Source organism: Diabrotica virgifera, chromosome 2 (genome assembly GCF_917563875.1).
Source record: "Diabrotica virgifera virgifera chromosome 2, PGI_DIABVI_V3a".
Classification (NCBI taxonomy): Eukaryota; Metazoa; Arthropoda; class Insecta; order Coleoptera; family Chrysomelidae; genus Diabrotica; species Diabrotica virgifera.
The window spans coordinates 200,469,553-200,489,694 of record NC_065444.1 but is presented as its reverse complement, the minus strand read 5'-3'; the positions used below and the strand labels follow the sequence as shown (position 1 = coordinate 200,489,694).

The 20,142-nt window shown below is 34.0% G+C and overlaps 1 protein-coding gene across 2 annotated transcripts in view; it reads left to right on the top strand.

Annotated features, from left to right (window-relative positions):
* LOC126880345 (beta-1,4-mannosyltransferase egh-like) overlaps positions 1–20,142 on the top strand; it is a 48,896-nt gene that overhangs the window by 5,207 nt on the left and 23,547 nt on the right. For both annotated transcript variants that reach the window (XM_050644149.1, XM_050644148.1), the window contains exon 2: positions 6,094–6,370. In XM_050644149.1, the coding sequence (XP_050500106.1) occupies positions 6,094–6,370 (277 nt within the window). The remainder of the gene's footprint in view (positions 1–6,093; positions 6,371–20,142) is intronic.

Sequence of the window (20,142 nt, the reverse complement as noted above, 5' to 3'; positions counted from 1 at the left end):
TGTACCGTACCAAACGGAGACAAATACATTACTACATGGGCGAAGAGTGACAAAACACTCGTCCCAACCAAACAAAAGACTCCAGCAGAAGCCGAAGGACAGTAGGTAGCGGAGCAGAAGAAGTGTACCGTACCAAACGGACACAAATACATTACTACATGGGCGAAGAGTGACAAAACCTCGTCCCAACAAAACAAAAGACTCCCGCAGGTACCGAATGACAGTAGGTATAAGGGAGCAGAAGAGGTGTACCAAACGGACACAAATACATTACTACATGGGCGAAGAGTGACAAAACCTCGTCCCAACAAAACAAAAGACTCCCGCAGGTACCGAATGACAGTAGGTATAAGGGAGCAAAAGAGGTGTACCAAACGGACACAAATACAATACAAAACAAAACGTCGATCGACGGAAAGAAGAAAACAATGTAACACAGAAAGATTATAACAATAACTCTGAAAAAAGAAGAGAAACATACAGAAACAAAACTGCAACAGTACTAACGCCAAGGAAAACGTGACAAAACCAACGCAAAAGAAAATAGAAGACGTGACACGAGGACGTATCGTGGTCACAGAAATAAAAAACAATACGAATCACAAGAGACGAAGATGTACCGTGATAAAAAGTACAGAAAAACAAAAGAAGAAAGACGTCGTGAAGGACGTACCTAGATCAAACTTATAGGAAAACAAGCGAAAACAAGAAGAAAAATTACAAGAATACAAATAAATACGAAAGAGAAAATTATACGAGGAGGTATCAATATAGAAAGGATACAAATACGAAGAAACATGAAACAAATGAAAGAAGGATTTATCATAACAAAAATAGAAAACAGAGAAACAGAGGAGCACAGCAAGCTGAGCAAGGAAGAAGAAATAAACAATGGACTCAGGTGATTTACAACCACCGTGAGCAAAGCAGAAGAAAGAAACAATGGACTCAGGTGACTTACAACCACCGTGAGCAACAAGAGAATTCGGTGACTGATGCAAAATTTTCGGGAATGTATGCAAACTAGATAGAGATTGACTTAAGAGTTAAAAACTAAGTCGTGTGTGATGATGCTAAAGAGGTAGACCTAGGGTGGTAGTACGGATCCCACTCGGTTGAGACCTGCATATTTAACACGAAAATAGATTGTACATGATGAGAATTAAGCAAACGGAACTGGGAATTATGGAATTAGGATAATTTTTTTTGGAAATTAAATATAACGCTGCAAATGGAGGGATTTTTTGTCCCGCGCCAAGGAACCTACTTGCAGTAGGTTTTATTTACACTTTACTTTACTCTATTCTACAAAACTTATACCTCTTGTATACAACTACAGAGTTGATAAACTAATAATTCGATTATGGTCATAGAAGAAATTAAGACGAAAAGGTGACCAATATAATTAATACTTAAACACACACATACAATGCTATAATAAAAAGAATATTAAATACTCTAATAATAAAAGCTAATAACTTTACCTATTTCAAAATATTTATCGTTAGAAAACACGACTTTATTTTCATTACACATGTAATATGATGTAATATAAAACGAGTAACAGAAAACATATTCTGCAAATTCCATTCAGGTTTGTTTGGATGAAATAAACTACAATTAAACATATCTACATATAATTATAGACAGAGAGCTCGTAGTACAATTCTATAACATTAATAATATAAGTACTAATAATACAATTCGATATAATAAGAGAATATCATAATAATATGATTCTTAACAGATTGAAATATATATCCCACTCAATACCTTGCATTTACTTTCATTTCATTTCCTAAACTAAACTTTGATTTATTACCTAAGGTGTTGCAGTTGGAAAAGTATTATTTGTTCAAAGACTAGTGTCTTTACATCACACATTTTATTAACCTATCTTGGTAAACTAATGTAACATGATTATTGTAAACTTTGAACACTGACTACATTCGTTATTACTTATTTCGTCGGGCAGTACTTACTTGGCCGTCCGCAGCATGTCCAATATCAAACATTCATTATTCATATTCGATATTGAACAGTATATTTTTAACACCCCGTATATGACATGAACCAATTTGTTATTATATAATTACATGTACGGGTCTCTAATTTAGTTCACGAATTGTAAACTTTAAACAATAATTCGGGCAATTGCATTATTTAATTTGATGATCAAATATATTTCTTTGTTGTCAATATTTGTAAATATACTCAGCGCGTGGCTGGACACCAATAGGTACTAAGTGCCACCGCTGAGAAAGAATACACATTTAGAATCATTCTCAAGAATCAACTCAAGCAGTCAAGATGTAACTTCAAATAGAGTCTTCATCAGTCTTCAACTAAACGCGTACCAGTAACCAGTCAGTGTTCAAAAGTTCTCCCGGGGTAAAAATACCCTAGTGTCGGTTCTATAAATAAATTCCTTTATCGCTATTGGTGTTTCCATCTGAACAACGTTCTCCACTGAGCCCCGGACGGATTATACATTATACAAGGATTGAAAAGAGATTAAAGAATGTTTGATAAAATAGGGCTGAAAGGCGTTGAATGCTGAAGATAAGTTAGGTTGAAAGAGTCACAAACTTTGAAGTAATACGAAAGATAGGAAAAGACCCAGAAATTTTGTTAACGATAAAACGAAGAAAACTCGAATATTTGGGTCACCTGATGAGAGAACTTAAATAGATACGCAATACTTCAAATTGTAATGCAAGGAAACAGAAGGAAAACGGAATCCAGGCCGTAGAAGAATGTCATGGTTGCTGAATTTGAGAGATTGGTTTGGCTGCACCACTAATGAACTCTTTAAGTCAGCTGTAAACAAGGTCAGGATAGCCTTGGCGATTTCCAATCTCCGATAGGAGCACAAGAAGAAGTAGTTCCGGATTTAGGGTACTTGCGGCCCTAGGCCAAATCACCCCGAGCGGCCCCTGAGAACTTCACGATTATGTAGTCAAAGCATAAAGCACATTTCATATTAATACATAACGTTTATTTTAATTTTACTTTTTAAAATTGGTACAACATACAAAGCATAACATAAATGAATAGAAATGCCACTATAATGTTCTATTTGAATACGGTACATACATACATAGGTTAAAATGTTATATTCACTAATTAAATAATCTTGGTTTACAAATTTGGCTAAAACCCCAAAACAGCTCAAACAACAATTTTTATATTTATAAAAATTTCTAAAAAGAAAATTTATAGAAAGATTTCTATATTTATATAAGCCTTTGAGATGTGGGTTTTTCGAAGGATGCTGAAGATCTCTTGCGACAGAGCATGTGACCAACAATGAGGTCGAGGTGCTGAGAAGAATGGGGACTGAGAGAGAACTCCTAAATATTATAAAAAAAAACAGAAAAACGAGTTATCTAGGATATACAGGGTGTCCCGGAAAATAGTGCGTTCCTTAAAGGTATAGGTAGAAGGCACCATGTAGAACAAAAATCTCTTATAACATTTTTTTCTAAATTCAACCGTTTGACCAAAAAATTTAAATGTATTTTGGTAGGCAAATTTAAATCTGACAACTATGTGCGGTACGCAAATTTAAGCATAGACAGTCCCATGTAAATAAATAGATAGAAGATAGATAGTAAACAGATAGTTTTAAAGAATCCTGTTTAGTGTCAATGCCGAAAATGTTTTCGAATAGTGAGTGTATTACCTATTATGTTATTACCTATGAATGGTGTTTGTGAAAGGTTACTTGAAACATCTATTCGGTATAATAATTATTTTCAAGTAAGTACAACTTAGTTATTTCAGTTCACAAGTAAACAAATTACTGAGACATTATCTGGTGTATTTAAGTTCCACTGTAAACTATTAAAACTATGTAATTCAGTTAAAGCCCTCAGCAATACTCAGCATTTAACCTATTTAAACCTTAATAAATACATAATACTAGTTCAGTTAAAAGATGTGTTTTTATGTTAAACGATGTGTAATTCGTTTAAAATTATGCAATAGGTATTTCAATACAGTTCAAAAGAAAATAATTTTAGTAAACAAATAGTAAATACATAAGTATTACCTACTAGGTATTAGGTTGGATTATTTTAAATACTGTTAATCACAATCACAAACGAGTTCTTATTATGTTATTATTCCGTAGTGCGTACGATGTTGCCAGTTTATTAAAATTTCCAAACATTAAAATACAGGTATATGGAAAACAATGTTAACTTTTTTTTGGAAATGGTTAACTTTAGAAAAAAATGGTATAGGACTTTCTTGTTCCAAATTGTGTATTCTCTCCATACCTTAAAGGAACGCACTATTTTCCGGGACACCCTGTATTTACAGAGAAGAAAGATATAATTTTTTACGACTCATAATGGAAGGGAAAGTGGAAGGAAGAAGAGGTCCAGGAAGAAAAAAATGCTCCTGGCTGAAGAACGTAAGAGATTGGACATGCATGGACATACATTCGATACTAAAACCGCTCAAGATAAAGAGCAATTTGCTGTAGTTATAGCCAACATTCAGTAATGGAGAAGGCACCTTAAGAAGAAGATAGAAAATATGATATATGTATAATTCAAAATGTTAGCAAACAGCAGTTATTTGTAAAATTATTATATTATAAATTAGTATTGCAGTTAATTGTTAAAATTAAATATCATTTGTTTCATTCGAAGGGAAAAGTACAGATGACAACAAAAGACTAAAAAAAGCCGAGTTGAAAAGACATTATAAGTAAGAGAACAAGCAAAAGAATATGAACTGTAACTAGTAATAGGCTACGGTACTGAAAAATAAAAATATTAAGAATACAACAAATAAACTTATACTATAGATCGTTAAATTTTCGCATTATTCTCTTATACTGTCATGTTCTTAATTTGGATAAAGTTGGATTAGTGATTAACATTAACACTCACTCCATACTCATAATAAACCTCATATCTAAACTCAAACACTTATTTTTCTAGCTTTTTGGCTGCAAAATCTTTAATCAAATCGCCAAAGTATAAGGCTTGAAAAAGCTCAGCATTTGAAACAAAACTAGCCAAACTAGACAATCTAGAATCTAGTCGAGTTCCTCAAGTAGTTTTTTTATTCTTTTTAACATGCTGAGTGATCTTTCTCCAGATGCATTAGATGTTATCATGCATAGTAGAATGCGCAAAGCCGTGTCCATATTCGGAAATAATGCTGGTAACTATTTTTTTCATGAATGAGTTTCAGATACTCCAAAAGTGTATTCCTCGGAGGCTTGGTAATCTTGTTATCATGAGGTTCTCTTTATTCATCAAATATACCTTCAACAAAGCCTTTGAACTGTACACACTCTTCTCCAAAGTCACCATCTAGGTCGATTCGATACTTTTTAGCCAAAATAGAAACTTTTCGCCTGATTTCTTCATTGGAAATTGACGATAAGTTGTTTAAAAATACAAATTCTTCATTAAGACTGAAATAAACTTTGGAACCTTCATTCAATTCTGAATAAAGCCTGTCAATTGCAACATTGAATGTATTAATCTTTAAGTCTTCTTTGCCATTAAAATGGGGTTCATTGGGTTCATCTTCTTTGTCTTCGCCAGGGAGAGCTTTTCTTTTCGGACGTCTTTTTATTTCAGGAATATAGGTTTCATTTTTAGACAACTCTTTTCATAGGAATCAACGTTGTCTCTCAGACTTAATGCGTACTCCTTTAGAGATTTGTATGTTGAAAGTCTGTACTTTACTAGTGTAGAGTTTTTTTAAAATGTTTTGCTACTTTTATCAAAACGTAAAATATCGTACCACGTGTTTAGTAGAATACCATTCTCTAATTTGAAAAATTGTTTACTGATTTCAATTCAATTAGTAAAAATTTTTTACCAAAAAAGTTTTTTTTACAAAACGCTGCAGCCCCCTTTTGCTTGCGGCCCTAGGCCGAGGCCTAGTCGGCCTAGTGGTAAATCCGGCACTGCAAGAAAAGGTAAAATAGGTTTATAATGATCATAACATTAATTTGTTAAAAGTTTAAATAAATCTGTGTAACTAATTTAAACCAAAACTATTAGTTGGTCTGTAGTTGGTGGTGAAAATATAAATACCTTAAAATACTTTTTCTTCTTTCAGGTACAAAACACTGTCAAACGAAATCTCGAAACATGTCTTTCGGCAGGCCTTAAATCTTTTTGCTTTGATATTGTTACGGATAAGTTAATTAACATTACGCCAAGTGGGCAGGTAAGAGAAACGGTAGTACCATCTACATATAAAACAAAAACTGGCGTTTTATATAAGGGAAGAGCTTTGCAATACTGTCTGGAACAGGATGTAAATTTTTTGGAAGATGATACTTGGATTGTTCACTTAGATGAAGAGACAGTATTAACGGAAAGTTCTATTAATGGTAAATATAAAAATATAATACGAGGGCTATCCAGAAATTTCGTTACGTTTTGATCTGTAGAAGAATAACAAGTATGTATGTTCATCCATCAATGAAATAGAAGTGGGCATTCATTTCTAAATAGAATAAAACAAATTGCAGTCATAACAAAAATGAAACAAACATAGCATTCTGTTATCTTAACACTATTCATTCAAAAAGGACGGAAGTCATAAATTTAGTGATTATTTAGGCCGCCGGCAGCTGGGCAAAGGTGGTGGGCCATTGAACACTTCAATATTGCACATTTTGCAGAAACTAAAGAGTTGACTTGTCTACAGTAGGACATCGAGTTAGAGTTGGGATTTTCAAACTGTATTATTACAAGTAGATAAGGTTCGTGTCGTCGCACAGATATAGTCCAGGGAAATAAGCAACAAATAGACCATGTTCGGGACACTGAAATATCGAGGTAGCTGACTACTTTTTTAGTTATTGTTGACTGTTGACCAAAAGGATGAAAACCTACATGTTTTCTGCCTAGAGTTCGCGTCCGTTTTTTAATTATTAACAATTTAGTGCAATCAACGCGATTTTTTCCATTTTTTGCACTCAATTAAAAAGCTAAATAGTTGACATAAAATTACAAAATTTATTATTTTAGAACATTGAAAAACCTTCAAAATAACTGAAAATCGTTATTTATTAATAACTTTTACTAAAACTAACTTAGAACTGTAGTTTTTCACTCAAAGTTGGGTATTGGGGTACATAACAAACCCTCAAAATTTGGGACCGATCCTTTAATTAGTTTAAAAGTTATTCTATTTGTTTATCCCAGAGACCTTTGTTTTGCAATAACAAATGACAGAAAATAATGAAGATAGGACAATTCTGCGTATGCCAAATGAAAGTAGAAAGTGATACTATCAAAATGTATTTAAAAGATAAAAAATTATCTAATACATATAGTAAAAAATCTTAGTTTATAAACATTTAGAATAACTTTAAAAATATTGTCCGTAGAAAACATATTTTTACATATTCGAAAAGGTGATATTTTACTCGAATTTTTAAAAATGTAGTTCAAATGGTGACTAGTCATGGTAAGTGAAGGGGGAGCTACTGCTTTGATTGCACTAAATTGTTAATTAAAAAACCGACGCGAACTCTAGGCAGGAAACATGTAGGTTTTCATCCTATAGGTCAACAATAACTAAAAAAGTTGCCAGCTACCTGGCGGGAGCCGACAAATGCATGAGTTCAAAAACTAAAAAAGCAACTTAAAACTACTATCATTTTCTATATCTTGGGATCTACTCAATGGATTTTGATCTTTCTTCTTTTAATTTGTATGCACTTTTGTGTACATTACAAATATGCAATTTGTCTAGTAGTCCAAGTAATGAAGCTTAAAATAGGACAAAACCTCGCAATTTTTACAGAATGGATCGATTTGGTTGACAATTTGAGAGTAAGTAGTGGATAGTTCAAGGATCAAAATCTATATGATGCCGAAAGGCGCTTTTACCATGGGGGGGGGGGTTGCCACCCCATGTCGGGGGTGAAAACTTTTTATTATATTTTGACCGTAAAAGTTGGTAAAAACATTCATTCTAAGCAAAAAATGTTCTATACATTTTTTTGATAAAATTAATAGTTTTCGATTTATTCGCTATCGAAAGTGTTAGTTTTATATTAAAAAAATTAATGTTTTTAATCAGTTTTCTGCAAATAACTCAAAAAGTTTTCGTTTTATCAAAACAACTTTGCTTAACAAAAATATACCTTTTAAAAAAATAAACAAAACCGTTTTTTTTTAAATTTCCTTAAGACCAATAGTAATCGAGCTATACTTTATTATATGTTAGCTCTTCTTCGTCAAATGCTAAATATTGTAGTTTCAAAGTCAAAAGACGGGAAAACTATGCATTTTTCGAGGATAACTTGTTTAAACTAATTTGAAGTATTTAAAAATATCTATCTCCAGAAATAAAACAAAGTCTTTAGTTCAAAAATTAAGTGGCTTATAATGAAAAGAATGTCAGACCCTATATTTTTCAGCGAAAAAGTGATCGAAAGCAAACCCCTAATCACCACCCTGATAAAAATTAGACATTGACCTTATTTGGTCTTCTTTACTTATGTATTATTAATAGGTTCTAGAAGTTTAACTGGTTTAGAATGATTAGTTTTTAAAAAAATGGAGTCAAAAGCAAATATCGAATTTTTGAAGTTTGGTAAAAAATTTCCTTTTCTTCAGAATAGAAAGATTATCATCAGAGATACGAAAAAATATTTAAATATGAAATTGTAGCTTATTTAATTCCCAAGAACATGATTTGCAAAACTTTTTTCTACGGTAAAAATTGAGTGAGCTATTGACAATTAAATTAACATGCAAAAATCACCTTTACCAACCCTTTCAAAGTCACCACTGTTTGCGACTGAGGCTTTTAAAAGGATTACATATTAATAGTCTTATAGATCTTGTAAAAACCTACAAAATTATTTTTTAACAAACTTTCTAGGATAAAAATTAAAAAGGTTACGGTTAAAAAATCAATATATTTTTTTGAGAAAAAAAAAAGAAATTCAATTGGAAGCATAATAATGTAAGTTATCTTTGCTTTTAGTCATTGGCCTTATTCATTCTTCTTTATTTATGTATTAATAATAGATTCTAGAAGTTTGACTGGCTCAGAATGATTACTTTTAAAAAAACTGAAGTTAAAAGCGAATAACGACAATTTGTAGTTTGGCAAAAAATGCCATTTTCTTCAGAATAGAAAGATTAGCATCAGATATACGAAAAATGTTTTTATATGAAATTGTAGGTTATTTAATTCCCAAGAACTTGGTTTGAAAAATTTTTTCTACGGCAAAAATTCAGTGAATGGTAACTGAGTATAGTATTTTTACTACAAAAGCGATATTACGTAGGTCAAATTTTTGACGTAAGAGAACTGTCAAAACATTAGAATGTGACTTTTCATTATTGCCATGTTTATAATAAACATGCCAATAATGAAAAGTCACATTCTAATGTTTTGACAGCTCTCTTACGTCAAAAATTTTGACCTACGTAATATCGCTTTTGTAGTAAAAATACTATATATAGGTATATCAAAAAACATTGATTTTTTCTGTATAAAACTAACACTTTCGATAGCGAATACATCGAAAAGAATTAATTTTATCAAAAAAATGTATAGAACATTTTTTGCTTAGAATGAATATTTTTATGAACTTTTGCAGTCAAAATATAATAAAAAATGTCCACCCCTAAGTTGGGGTGGCAACCGCCCCCATGGTAAAAGCGCCTTTCGGCATCATATAGATTTTGATCCTTGAACTATCCACTACTTATTTTCAAATTTTCAAGCAAATCGATTCATTCTGTAAAAATTGCGAGGTTCCTGGACTATAGACATTTGGAGGGCTCAGAAGCCAATCAGGTTAAGTCACTAAATATAAAATCTGAGAAAATTGACTTGTTTCAAAACTTGTTGTAAGAAAATAACGACTCCCATATAAGTACTAATAATAATTTTTATTGAAATGTAACATACTGATAAACTTAAATATAAGAAAAGTTAATGAAAATGAAAAGCGTTTTTCTTTTTTAATGCGTTTACACAAGGAAAAAATGACTTATGCTAAGTGTCCACTGAACTAAAAAATAAAATAACGGGAAAACAATTATTAGTCTATGTAATTATCCGAATCGTCACTGTCGTTATTAGCCTCAAGGTGGCCGATCACTGAAGTTGAAGCTCGAGGATTATTCCTTTGTATTACTGGCAAATTTTTATAAAATGTGTGGTAGTGCGGTGGAATGTAAGGAAGCAAATCATACATGTGTTTTTTTTTAAGTCTTTGACAGGTCTGCGATTTGGGTAGAGTTGCTCCTGAACAATATTAAATAACTTAGGTGGTCTTCCCTTTCCGGCCTTTTTTGCAATATTGATCTCGTTAAATGGAAAATCTTCTTGCAGTGTTTCTTTATAGAAAATAGATTCCGGTTTATTTTTGTAATATCTGAGCCATTTTATGTTCAACCAATTAACTTTCCCCCTGTATTATCAATTTTTCTATTAATGATGCTGTTTTCCAATATTCTTGTCGAAAGAAATTCTTCACGTTTCATTTCAATTATTTGAAATGCATTAGTTTTCTTAGCAGTGGCAACTAAATTAATCCAATCTTCAGGACCATAAATAAACTCTTTTTTCTTTGCCTTTGACTCAATAACCCCAAAATCTGCATCATTCGGAAGGTAGCTATGACCTGAGGTGAGAAATTTATGGTCAATTGAAGTAGCGTTCATTTCGGGGTCTTGTGCGAGTTTGAGAAGTGACAGACTTAGTTTAATATTGCGGTTCTGGCCTGTACAACAGTCCGAATACAAAATGATACTATCACAATTTCTTGCATTCATTTTTAAATGTTTTGTCAGGCAGGTGGCAACTTCTTGTGAACCTCGCGATCCCTCTGTTTCGTCCCACATAAACATGTACCCCTTATTGTCGTTGAAACTATGAATTCCCAAATTATAAACATATAAATTCATCTTATAATAAGCAACAGATGTGCTTAGTTTGGGAAAAGGTAAAGCTTTTTGTAGATCGAATGAAAGAACATAGATGTTTTCATTAGCTAAATTTTTATCTTTGTTAAGCGAATCTCTCGCTAGTTTTGCCTTTCTGAGATGAATTTCTTTATCGGTTTTTGCTTTATGTATATCTTCTTCATTATTCCCAAATCTGATGTTATTTTGCAAAGAATCACATAACTGGCAGGTATCTTTAGATGGAGGTTTGAAGTGCAGATTAAAATTTGAAGAGAAAACATGATAGTACGTTTTTTCTTTAACCTATTCTGAACCTTCCTGTTCACATTTCTCTTTATAAAGTTGATACATCTTTCTAATATTTAAATCTGGATTTAAATATTTTCTATCTGGAGCATCACAAAGAGTATAGTGGCTCTTGTAGCAAGGAAATGATTTGATGTGTTCCTTGACTTTCGTGACGTCTATTTTATTGGTTGGTTCTTTGTGACCTCTTTTGTCTATGCAAGAAGCTGGCGTTGTACTACAAGACAGTTTATAGATACGCCCCTCACTCACTTGAAAGGTATCTTTAAAAAATTTCTTACACACACGAATGGACAAGTCTGTAGTAGTTAAGTAATATTTTACTGATTTTAATCTTGGCGCTTTTGATCCATTTCTGACGCGACGTTTTTGAACAGAGCTGTTATGAATCAGTCCACGAAGATAAATGTTCTGCTTTGTATTTTCAGCTAACTTGTAAAATGAGTCAAAAATTAGTTGTCGTTCTTCGAGTGTTATATTAGAAGAACAAAGTCGTCTACATTTACAATCAACATTTTTAAACGATTTGCCAGGTATGTTCTTCCGGTTTCTGTTCACGTAAGCTTTTCCACTATACCGTCGAACTGCGTTGACTGTCCGTCTCCATTCTGTTGGATTCCTTTTTCGCTTTCTCCCTCTTGTCGGAGATTCTACCATAACACTCCCTTCATTTTCAATCACAATATTTTCTGCCCCAAGGTCGTCGGCAGGTAAACTGGAACCATCTGAAACAAATTTCAGTGGTCAAAGCGTGTAAGTCAAAATCATTTTTTTTTCTTTGAATTTGATGCAATTTCAGTCACAATAATCATAAAAAGGATTGTTTTGTGTTCATCTTTAGTAATAATTTTAACATTTAATCTATTGTTAGCAGAAAAAGCATAAAACACATTTTCGTAAGAAATTATTCCCGCCTTTTTAGGTTAAAAGTTACTTACTTGAATCAGATGAACTATTTCCACTGTTAGGCACATATTCTGATCCACTATCCGAGTAAGGATCATTTTCTTCAAGTTCTAATGAAAAATCAACGGTATTTTCACTCATTTTTACCGATAACAATCGTGAAATAAATCTCAAATCAAACTGTGACACGCCGAGATGACTTACACTAATTGACTTCCGATAATTTTTCAGTTTATTTCTGACGCTGAACAAAGTACCGCCATCTGTTGGATTTACTGTCAAGCATTGACTTAGGCGTTTTGTCTGTAGAAAGTTTTAGCTGTAAGAAGGAATCTTCGACACGTAACTCAATTTTTAGCGGAAAGTGACTTACACTGATTGGCTTCTGAGCCCTCCATTTATTAATTAGATAATAAACAGTCTAACTTTTTTAAACAATTTTTGAAAAAATAATTTTTTCTCGGCCCGTGTACAACGGCCTACTTTATTCAGATGGACTTACCCAAGTTTTTTTATGTATTTTGTCCCGTAGAACACGAATTTTTTGGTTACCAGTTGATCCGGATATCGACAAGATTGTTATAAACAAAGAACATGAGGAATTACATAACAGTGATTCTTAGCAAAACAAACCTTGTTTTCTATTTTTTGGGTCATTCTAAGCAAAAAATGTTGTTACATATTTTTTCGTAGGATGCATAGTTTTTGAGATAAACGCTGTTGAACTTCCAAAATATCGAAAAATTGCAATTTTTGAGCCCGAATAACTTTTGATTAAAAAATAAAATAAAAATTCTGCTTACCGCATTTGAAAGATTATGTCAAATTATACCGGTTTTGACTATTCGCATTGCTAAAAATTCATTTTTTATTGTTAAACAAAGCTATAAACACATAGTGCTTGAGTAATGTTTTCAATGCATCTGCATTGGGCACAGGTCAAAACCCTCAAACATACTTTACAGTACGCGGTTCTCTGTTCTCTGATTACGCCTGATGTAAAATAAAGAATATTTTTAACACATTTCCAAACACTATTTGAAGAACCTAACATTCTTATTTAAATAAAAAATTCTGCTTGCATTTCTGTTTGGCAAAAATGGTACATGTTTGAAGGGCTGCTACTAGAGAATGGCCTAGAGCGTCATTTGACTTAAACGCGGTCCTGAACCCAGACATCCAAAGTGAAAGTTATCCTTAAACACCAAATTGTTCTATATGGTCCATATAATGTTCAGGAAAAAGTCACACCATTTTGAGCGTCAAGTTTGGGGGGAAAGGGGGGAGAAATCGGTAAATGCGTAGTTTTTTACGTTTTTCGTCAATATTTCTATAACTATGCTGTTTAGCATGAACAACCTTGTATACAAAAATGTTCTACATTAAATTTGAAATAAAAAAGGCCCTATGCATAATCCTTCTAAAATGAACGGTTCCAAAGTTACGGAGGTAGTATAGTATAATTGGTCCAAAAAAAGGCCTAACCCAGACATCCAAAGTAAAATTTTTCCTCCAACACCAAATTGTTCTATATGGTCCACATATTGTTCAGTAAAAAGTTTTTGAGCGTCCGGTTTGGGGGGAAGATGGGAGAGAAGTCCGTAAATTAGTAGTTTTTTACGTTTTTCGTCAATATTTCTAAAACTATGCTTTAGCGTAAACAATGTTCTATACAAAAATGTTCTACAAAAATTTAAAACAAAAAAGATCATGTACATAATTGTTATAGAATCAACGGTTCCAGAGTTACGGAGGGTGAAAAGTGGAGGTTTTTGATACTTTTTATATTTTTTGGGCAATTGATGATTTTGGGTGGTGAGGTTGACGTTTCTTCAAGGGCTTAGGTATCATTAACATACCATCGACCACTGAAATAATAAATTTTATTTACAAAACACAATCTTGTTAAAGAAAATTTCTTTCATCAGTAATAATATTATAAATTGCCCAAAAAATATAAAAAGTATCGAAAACCGCCACTTTTCACCCTCCGTAACTCTGGAACCGTTGATTTTATAACAATTACGTATAGGTCCTTTTTTGTTTTAAATTTTATTTAGAACATTTTTGTATAGAACATTGTTTACGCTAAAGCATAGTTTTAGAAATATTGACGAAAAACGTATAAAAACTACTAATTTACTTACTTCTCCCCCATCTCCCCTCCCCAAACCTGACGCTCAAAATGATATAACTTTTTACTGAATAATATGTGGACCATATAGAACAATTTGGTGTTGGAGGAAAACTTTTACTTTTGATGTTTGGGTTAGGCTTTTTTTGGACCAATTGTACCTACTATACTACCTCCGTAACTTTGGAACCGTTCATTTTAGAAGGGCCTTTTTTATTTCAAATTTAATGTAGAACTTTTTTGTATAGAACGTTGTTCAGGCTAAACTGCATAGTTTTAGAAATATTGTCGAAAATCGTAAAAAACTACGAATTTACCGATTTCTCCCCCCTCTCCCCACCAAACCCGACGCTCAAAATGGTGTGACTTTTTTCTGAACATTATGTGGACCATATAGAACAATTTGGTGTTGGAGGATAACTTTCACTTTGGATGTCTGGGTTTGGATCTAATAATACCATTACTAAGTTGTGAGGTGCGATAATACGGTTCTTGTTGGCTAGCAACAAGAAGAAGATAGGAACAGTGAGATCTCTGAAGGTGGAGTGCGTGAATGATGCACTAAATTCAAAAATGGCCGAACCAATATGCATAATGAAGAAAGAAGTGGACGGCCAAGCATTGTGACTGATGAACTTGTCTCTTCAATTCAAGTGGGGTGGGAGGTATTTCCTCATCCGCCGTATAGTCCGGATCTTGCACTACCACTTGTTTCGAGCAATGAAGACCTGGCTTGCAACGCAGCACTTTGATGACGATGCGGAACTACGAACCGGCGTTGAACACCTGGTTGAAGTCTCAGGCGGCAGATTTATTTATTTATCGTATGGCAATTACAACACATTTAGAACAAAATTACAAACACTAGTAATATAGGTATATGACAAACTTTAAATAGTTACAAACAGACATCAAGTGTATCAATATAATGCAAACAGGAAGTCTTCAGGGCTACCATTGTAGGATATTGAGGGACACTCTTCAATAATGTGGTCAATGGTTTGGTTCTCCCCAGTCACATTGAGGAGACGGGTTCTTTCCCCATTTATGTAGCATGTATGCACATTTGCACATCTGCCATGTCTGGTTCGGATCCTATTTAGAGTGGACCATGTTTTACGTGGAAGATCAAAACCTGGTGGCTTGTGGGTAATGCAGGACATGTTATTTTGCCATGCGTTCCATTCTTGGGACCATGCATTCGTGATGTTGAACTCCTCATGTATCATTCTTGCCGTTTTTATTGGTGGTTTTCTACAGCGGAGACGGGTATTTTGTGCATCCTCGGTATCTTGGTGGATCGGCAGATTTATATTGTTCATGATCTTTTTGTATTCACGTGTAAGTGCGTCAACTCGTCGTAAATGTGGAGGTGGGATGTGACTTAATACTGGAAGCCATTGGGTGGGAGTTGATTTAATTGTAACAGCTATCATCCTCATAGTGCTGTGCAGCTGAGTGTCGACCTTTTTTACGTGTGGGCTGTGTAGCCAAACTGGAGCACAATATTCAGCGGTCGAGAAAACAAGGGCTAAGGCAGTAGAGCGGAGAGTGGAAGCCTATGCTCCCCAGGTGGTACCGCAGAGCTTCTGTATGATGCTATTTCTTGTACTCAACTTTTGGGTAGTTTTTGTTAGATGCTCTTTAAATGATAGCGTTCAGGCGGCAGAATTTTATAACAATGGTATTTCAAAGCTAGTTTCCCGCTATGATAAGTGCCTGAAATTGTTGGGAGATTATGTAGAAAAGTAGTATTTGAGTGTCACTTTCAAATATATAGAATAAAATATTTTTCTTGTACTTGTTTCTTTTTCTCTTCCAAAACGTAACGTACTTTCTGGATAGCCTGATTGAACATAGATAAATATAGTTGATAGATTGAACATATTTGATAGACAAAGGACATTGAAATCAGGAAGCCTGTGAAATATAATCGCGTCATATGAAACAAGTGACAATCATTGTCATGGTATTTTTAAACATTGTTTATAGGGTTTTTCATCGATTGTCATTTGTTTCGAGCTTCTGTCATGTTCACATATTAATATATCTACTTCATACGTCTTTGGTTTGTATCATTGTAAAATACCAATAACGTATGACGTAGATATATTAATATTATATGACACATGACAGAAGCTCGAAACAAATGACTGTGAATGAAAAGCCCTTTTCTAACAAACTGTCAAGAAGATTCGAAATGGTGCTTTCAACGCAAGAAAAAATATTTATTATTGAGTATTATTTCCGCTCATACGGGAATGGACGATCAAATGAACCTTGTTTGTTAATGGTTGCCAATCAATTTCGGGAAGAGTTTCAGAAGCCTGCACCGACTAATAAGGACTTGTTAAGAGTCGTTGCAAAATTTCGACGAACAGGAAGTGTTATAACTCAAAGCTGTATACAGCAAAAGCTGTACTGGTCGTCCAGTTACCGTGACAGTGACAACAAATGCGAATCAAGGAAGGCTATTTCAACAGGTGTTAGAATCACCAAGAAGAAGTCTCCGCAAAACATCTCTAACAATGAATTTGAGTGAAACATCTACCCGAAGAATGTTTAAGATTGGTGGTTTTCCCTATAAAATACAGATTGGGCAACACTTGACAAGACAAGACAAGAGATCAAGAGTTGTTTATTGTGCTTCAGTCTTGGCAATGGTTTATGAACAACCCCTATTTTTTCTAATGTGTGGTTTACAGACGAATGTCACATCCATCTGAATGGATTTATCAATCGACAGACAAATCGTTTTCTTGGTTTTGAACGACCAGACATCATCGTAGAGAAACCTCCTCATAGTGACCGTGTAACGATTTGATGCGCAGTGTCAGGTAATGGATTATTGGGCCCTTACTTCGTGGAAGACGAGCGTAGAAGACCCGTTACACTAAATCAAGTGCGATATAGAGCACAAATTTTGACACCATTTTTTATTGATATGGTTCCAACAGGATGGGGCTACTTGTCATACCACGAGAGCATCCTTAGATCTGATTCGAGAAAATTTTGAAGACCGCGTAATTTCCCGTAACACGAATTTTTCTTACCCTTCTCAGCAGCCTATTTTTAATAACATGCTAAGCAATCTTGTTAAGCGTTACGAGTACTGCTTGGAACGCAATGGCGAGCACTTTGAACACATTTTGTATAGAAGCAAAACTTAAAATCCGCATTATTTGAAATGTTGTTATTTAATTTTTCATGTTTAACTAAGCTTTCATGTTGAACCCGGTGGCTACGGCTGATTTTACGGTTTGTATTAGAGATTTTCTAGAGCGCAGTCGACTATTGGTTGCATCTTCTGTATAGTGTGACGAATTTCTAACTGAGTTCGGCCCTGCCCCTAGCAGTAAACAAACAACGGCGCCACCTCATTGATGATTAATTTCTCCGCTAAGCCAGAATATTCCAGATGATGGGCGGAGACCTGTCTCAGGCGTTCGAAATGTTCGATGGGGTATTCTCGAAGCAGAGCCGTATAAGCGGATGATTTTTAAGCAGAAGTCAGTTGTGAATTTGAATACGTCGGTGTACTTGATATAATGTATCGGGCGCGATATTTTTGAACTTGTAATTGTGTAAATAAATCAATAGATTTAGTGTAATACATAAATTATATATCGTAGTTTGTAAAATAAAAGATATAAATTCAGTGTCTTTCATTTGTTTAGAAGTTATTAAAAATAAATAAAGTCAACTAAAATTAAACTTAGTGCCTAAAAACATAAATAATAAAATAGTAAACTCAACCGCGCAAAGTTAGTATTGTAACAATAGTTATGAATCGGCAGCGCCGTGTGGCTAAGGATCTTGTTATATTCTTTGGTCAACAGATAGAGTCGGAGAAGGTGTGGTAACGGAATGTCGTTCAGCACTGGTAGCCAATGGGTTGGTGTATATTTGATTACTCCAGTGATCATTCTCGTAGTGTTATTGAGCTGGACATCAATCGTTTGGATGTGAGCACTGTTGATCCATATTGGATCAATATTCAGCTACAGAATAAACAAGAGCTAAACCTGAAGATCTGAGTGTGGATGCCGATGTCCTCATGTTGCTCCGCAGAGCTTCTGAATATTATTTCTGGATTTTAGCTTTTGAGCAACTGTACTTAGATGTCCTCTAAAGCTTAAACGTCCTGTCCAAAACCATGCCTATGTATTTTGGATGTTTATTGTGGTTTAGTCGTGTATTATCACAGAGAACGTTAATTGTTTTTGATGTCAGATTGTTGTTTAAGTGGAAGCAGGTTACTTCGTTTTTTTGCAAGCGGCATGGCAAGTTTCTGCTACGCTTGAAAACAAATCAGGCGGTTTGGTAGTCTGTAATGGGCAATCATTCAGTATGCGTTGACCGCGCGATCGATTTCAACGTAGATACAAAGCTGTTTATTTCTGGCGTGTATTGACCCCAAGAAACTGTTCAAATGTGTGTTGACAAAAAACTTGGCTTGAAAACGGCTCGTAGCTTGAAAACATGCGAATGTGGATCGAGCCTAAGTCTGAGTACTTGTAGTTCGCTGAAATGTTGACCTCTGAATTGTGCTTCGGGGATTAATCCTATCCTATCTGTGTCTGAGTGGAATCTCGCTTTACTATCTTGCCGACTGCTGGAAATAACTGACTTTTTGCTGACTGCTAATTGGCCTGTAATTTTGCTGAGATATGTGGTTCTTTCCTGGCTTCGGTAGACGAGCCAGTAGATATCTTAGTATAGACAAGGCGAAAACGGCGGGTTCTTTGGGGAAAATATTCCCATAAGATTTTTTTGCATAATCACATTCGTGAGCATTCCAGAATAAGATTCAAGAAGTCGCCCACTAGAAAAGTGGTCCATATTTTTTTAACATTTTTTTTATCAAATTGCAAAAAATCAATATTTTCGGCCCGGACAATTTTTTAGGTTTTTTGGACCATTCTGCATAAAAAAGGTCTCTTGTAATTTTTCTCTAAAATTGATCGTTTTCGAGATAAAAGCATTTTAAAATGGAAAAAAATACGAAAAATGGCGATTTTCAAGGCTTAAACTCGGTTAAAAGTTATTACTATGAAAGTCAGAAAGTGACTAAATCAAAGTTTAAAGCCCCCCTTACAATACCTTAGATTACTAAGCTGTTATTTTTAGTAATAATAATGAGCGCCATGCACGTATAAGCCGGCCGTCCATGATGAGTGCGAAAGAAATGCCATTCAGGCAGTCCAGTGGCGCATCTCACTTGCACTCACATTTACAGCTGCGTTAATACGATGTTACCGCTCATTATTAATAATTAAAAATAACAAATTAGTAATAAATTAATGACACAAATTTCTTCAGGATCATGTAGGGGGGATTTAAATTTGATTTAGTCACTTTCTGACTTTCATAGTAATAACTTTTAACCGAGTTATAAGCCTTGAAAATCGCCATTTTTCGTTTTTTTTTAATTTCAAAATGCTTTTATCTCGAAAACGATCAATTTTAGAGAAAAATTACAAGAAACCTTTTTTATCCCGAATGGTCCGAAATATCTAAAAAAAATTGTCCGGGCCGAAAACATTGATTTTTGCAATTTGATTAAAAAAAATCGTTAAAAAAAATTTGGACCACTTTTCGCGTGGGCGACTTCTTGAACCTTATTCTGGGATGTCTCACGAATGTAATTATGCAAAAAAATCTCATGGGAATATTTTTCCCAACGAACCCGCCGTTTTCGCCTTGTCTAGTATGTATTGCTTTTGTTATGTTTGTTAAATATACAATAATTGCTTTTAAGTTGCTGTTAGTGATCTGTTTGGACCAGGTGCTTTCCTTGTGAACTTTTTATGATCAGTTCACTTAGCTGTCTGAGTGATGTGGGATTTATTATTTCTTCTTGTTCTTTGGGCG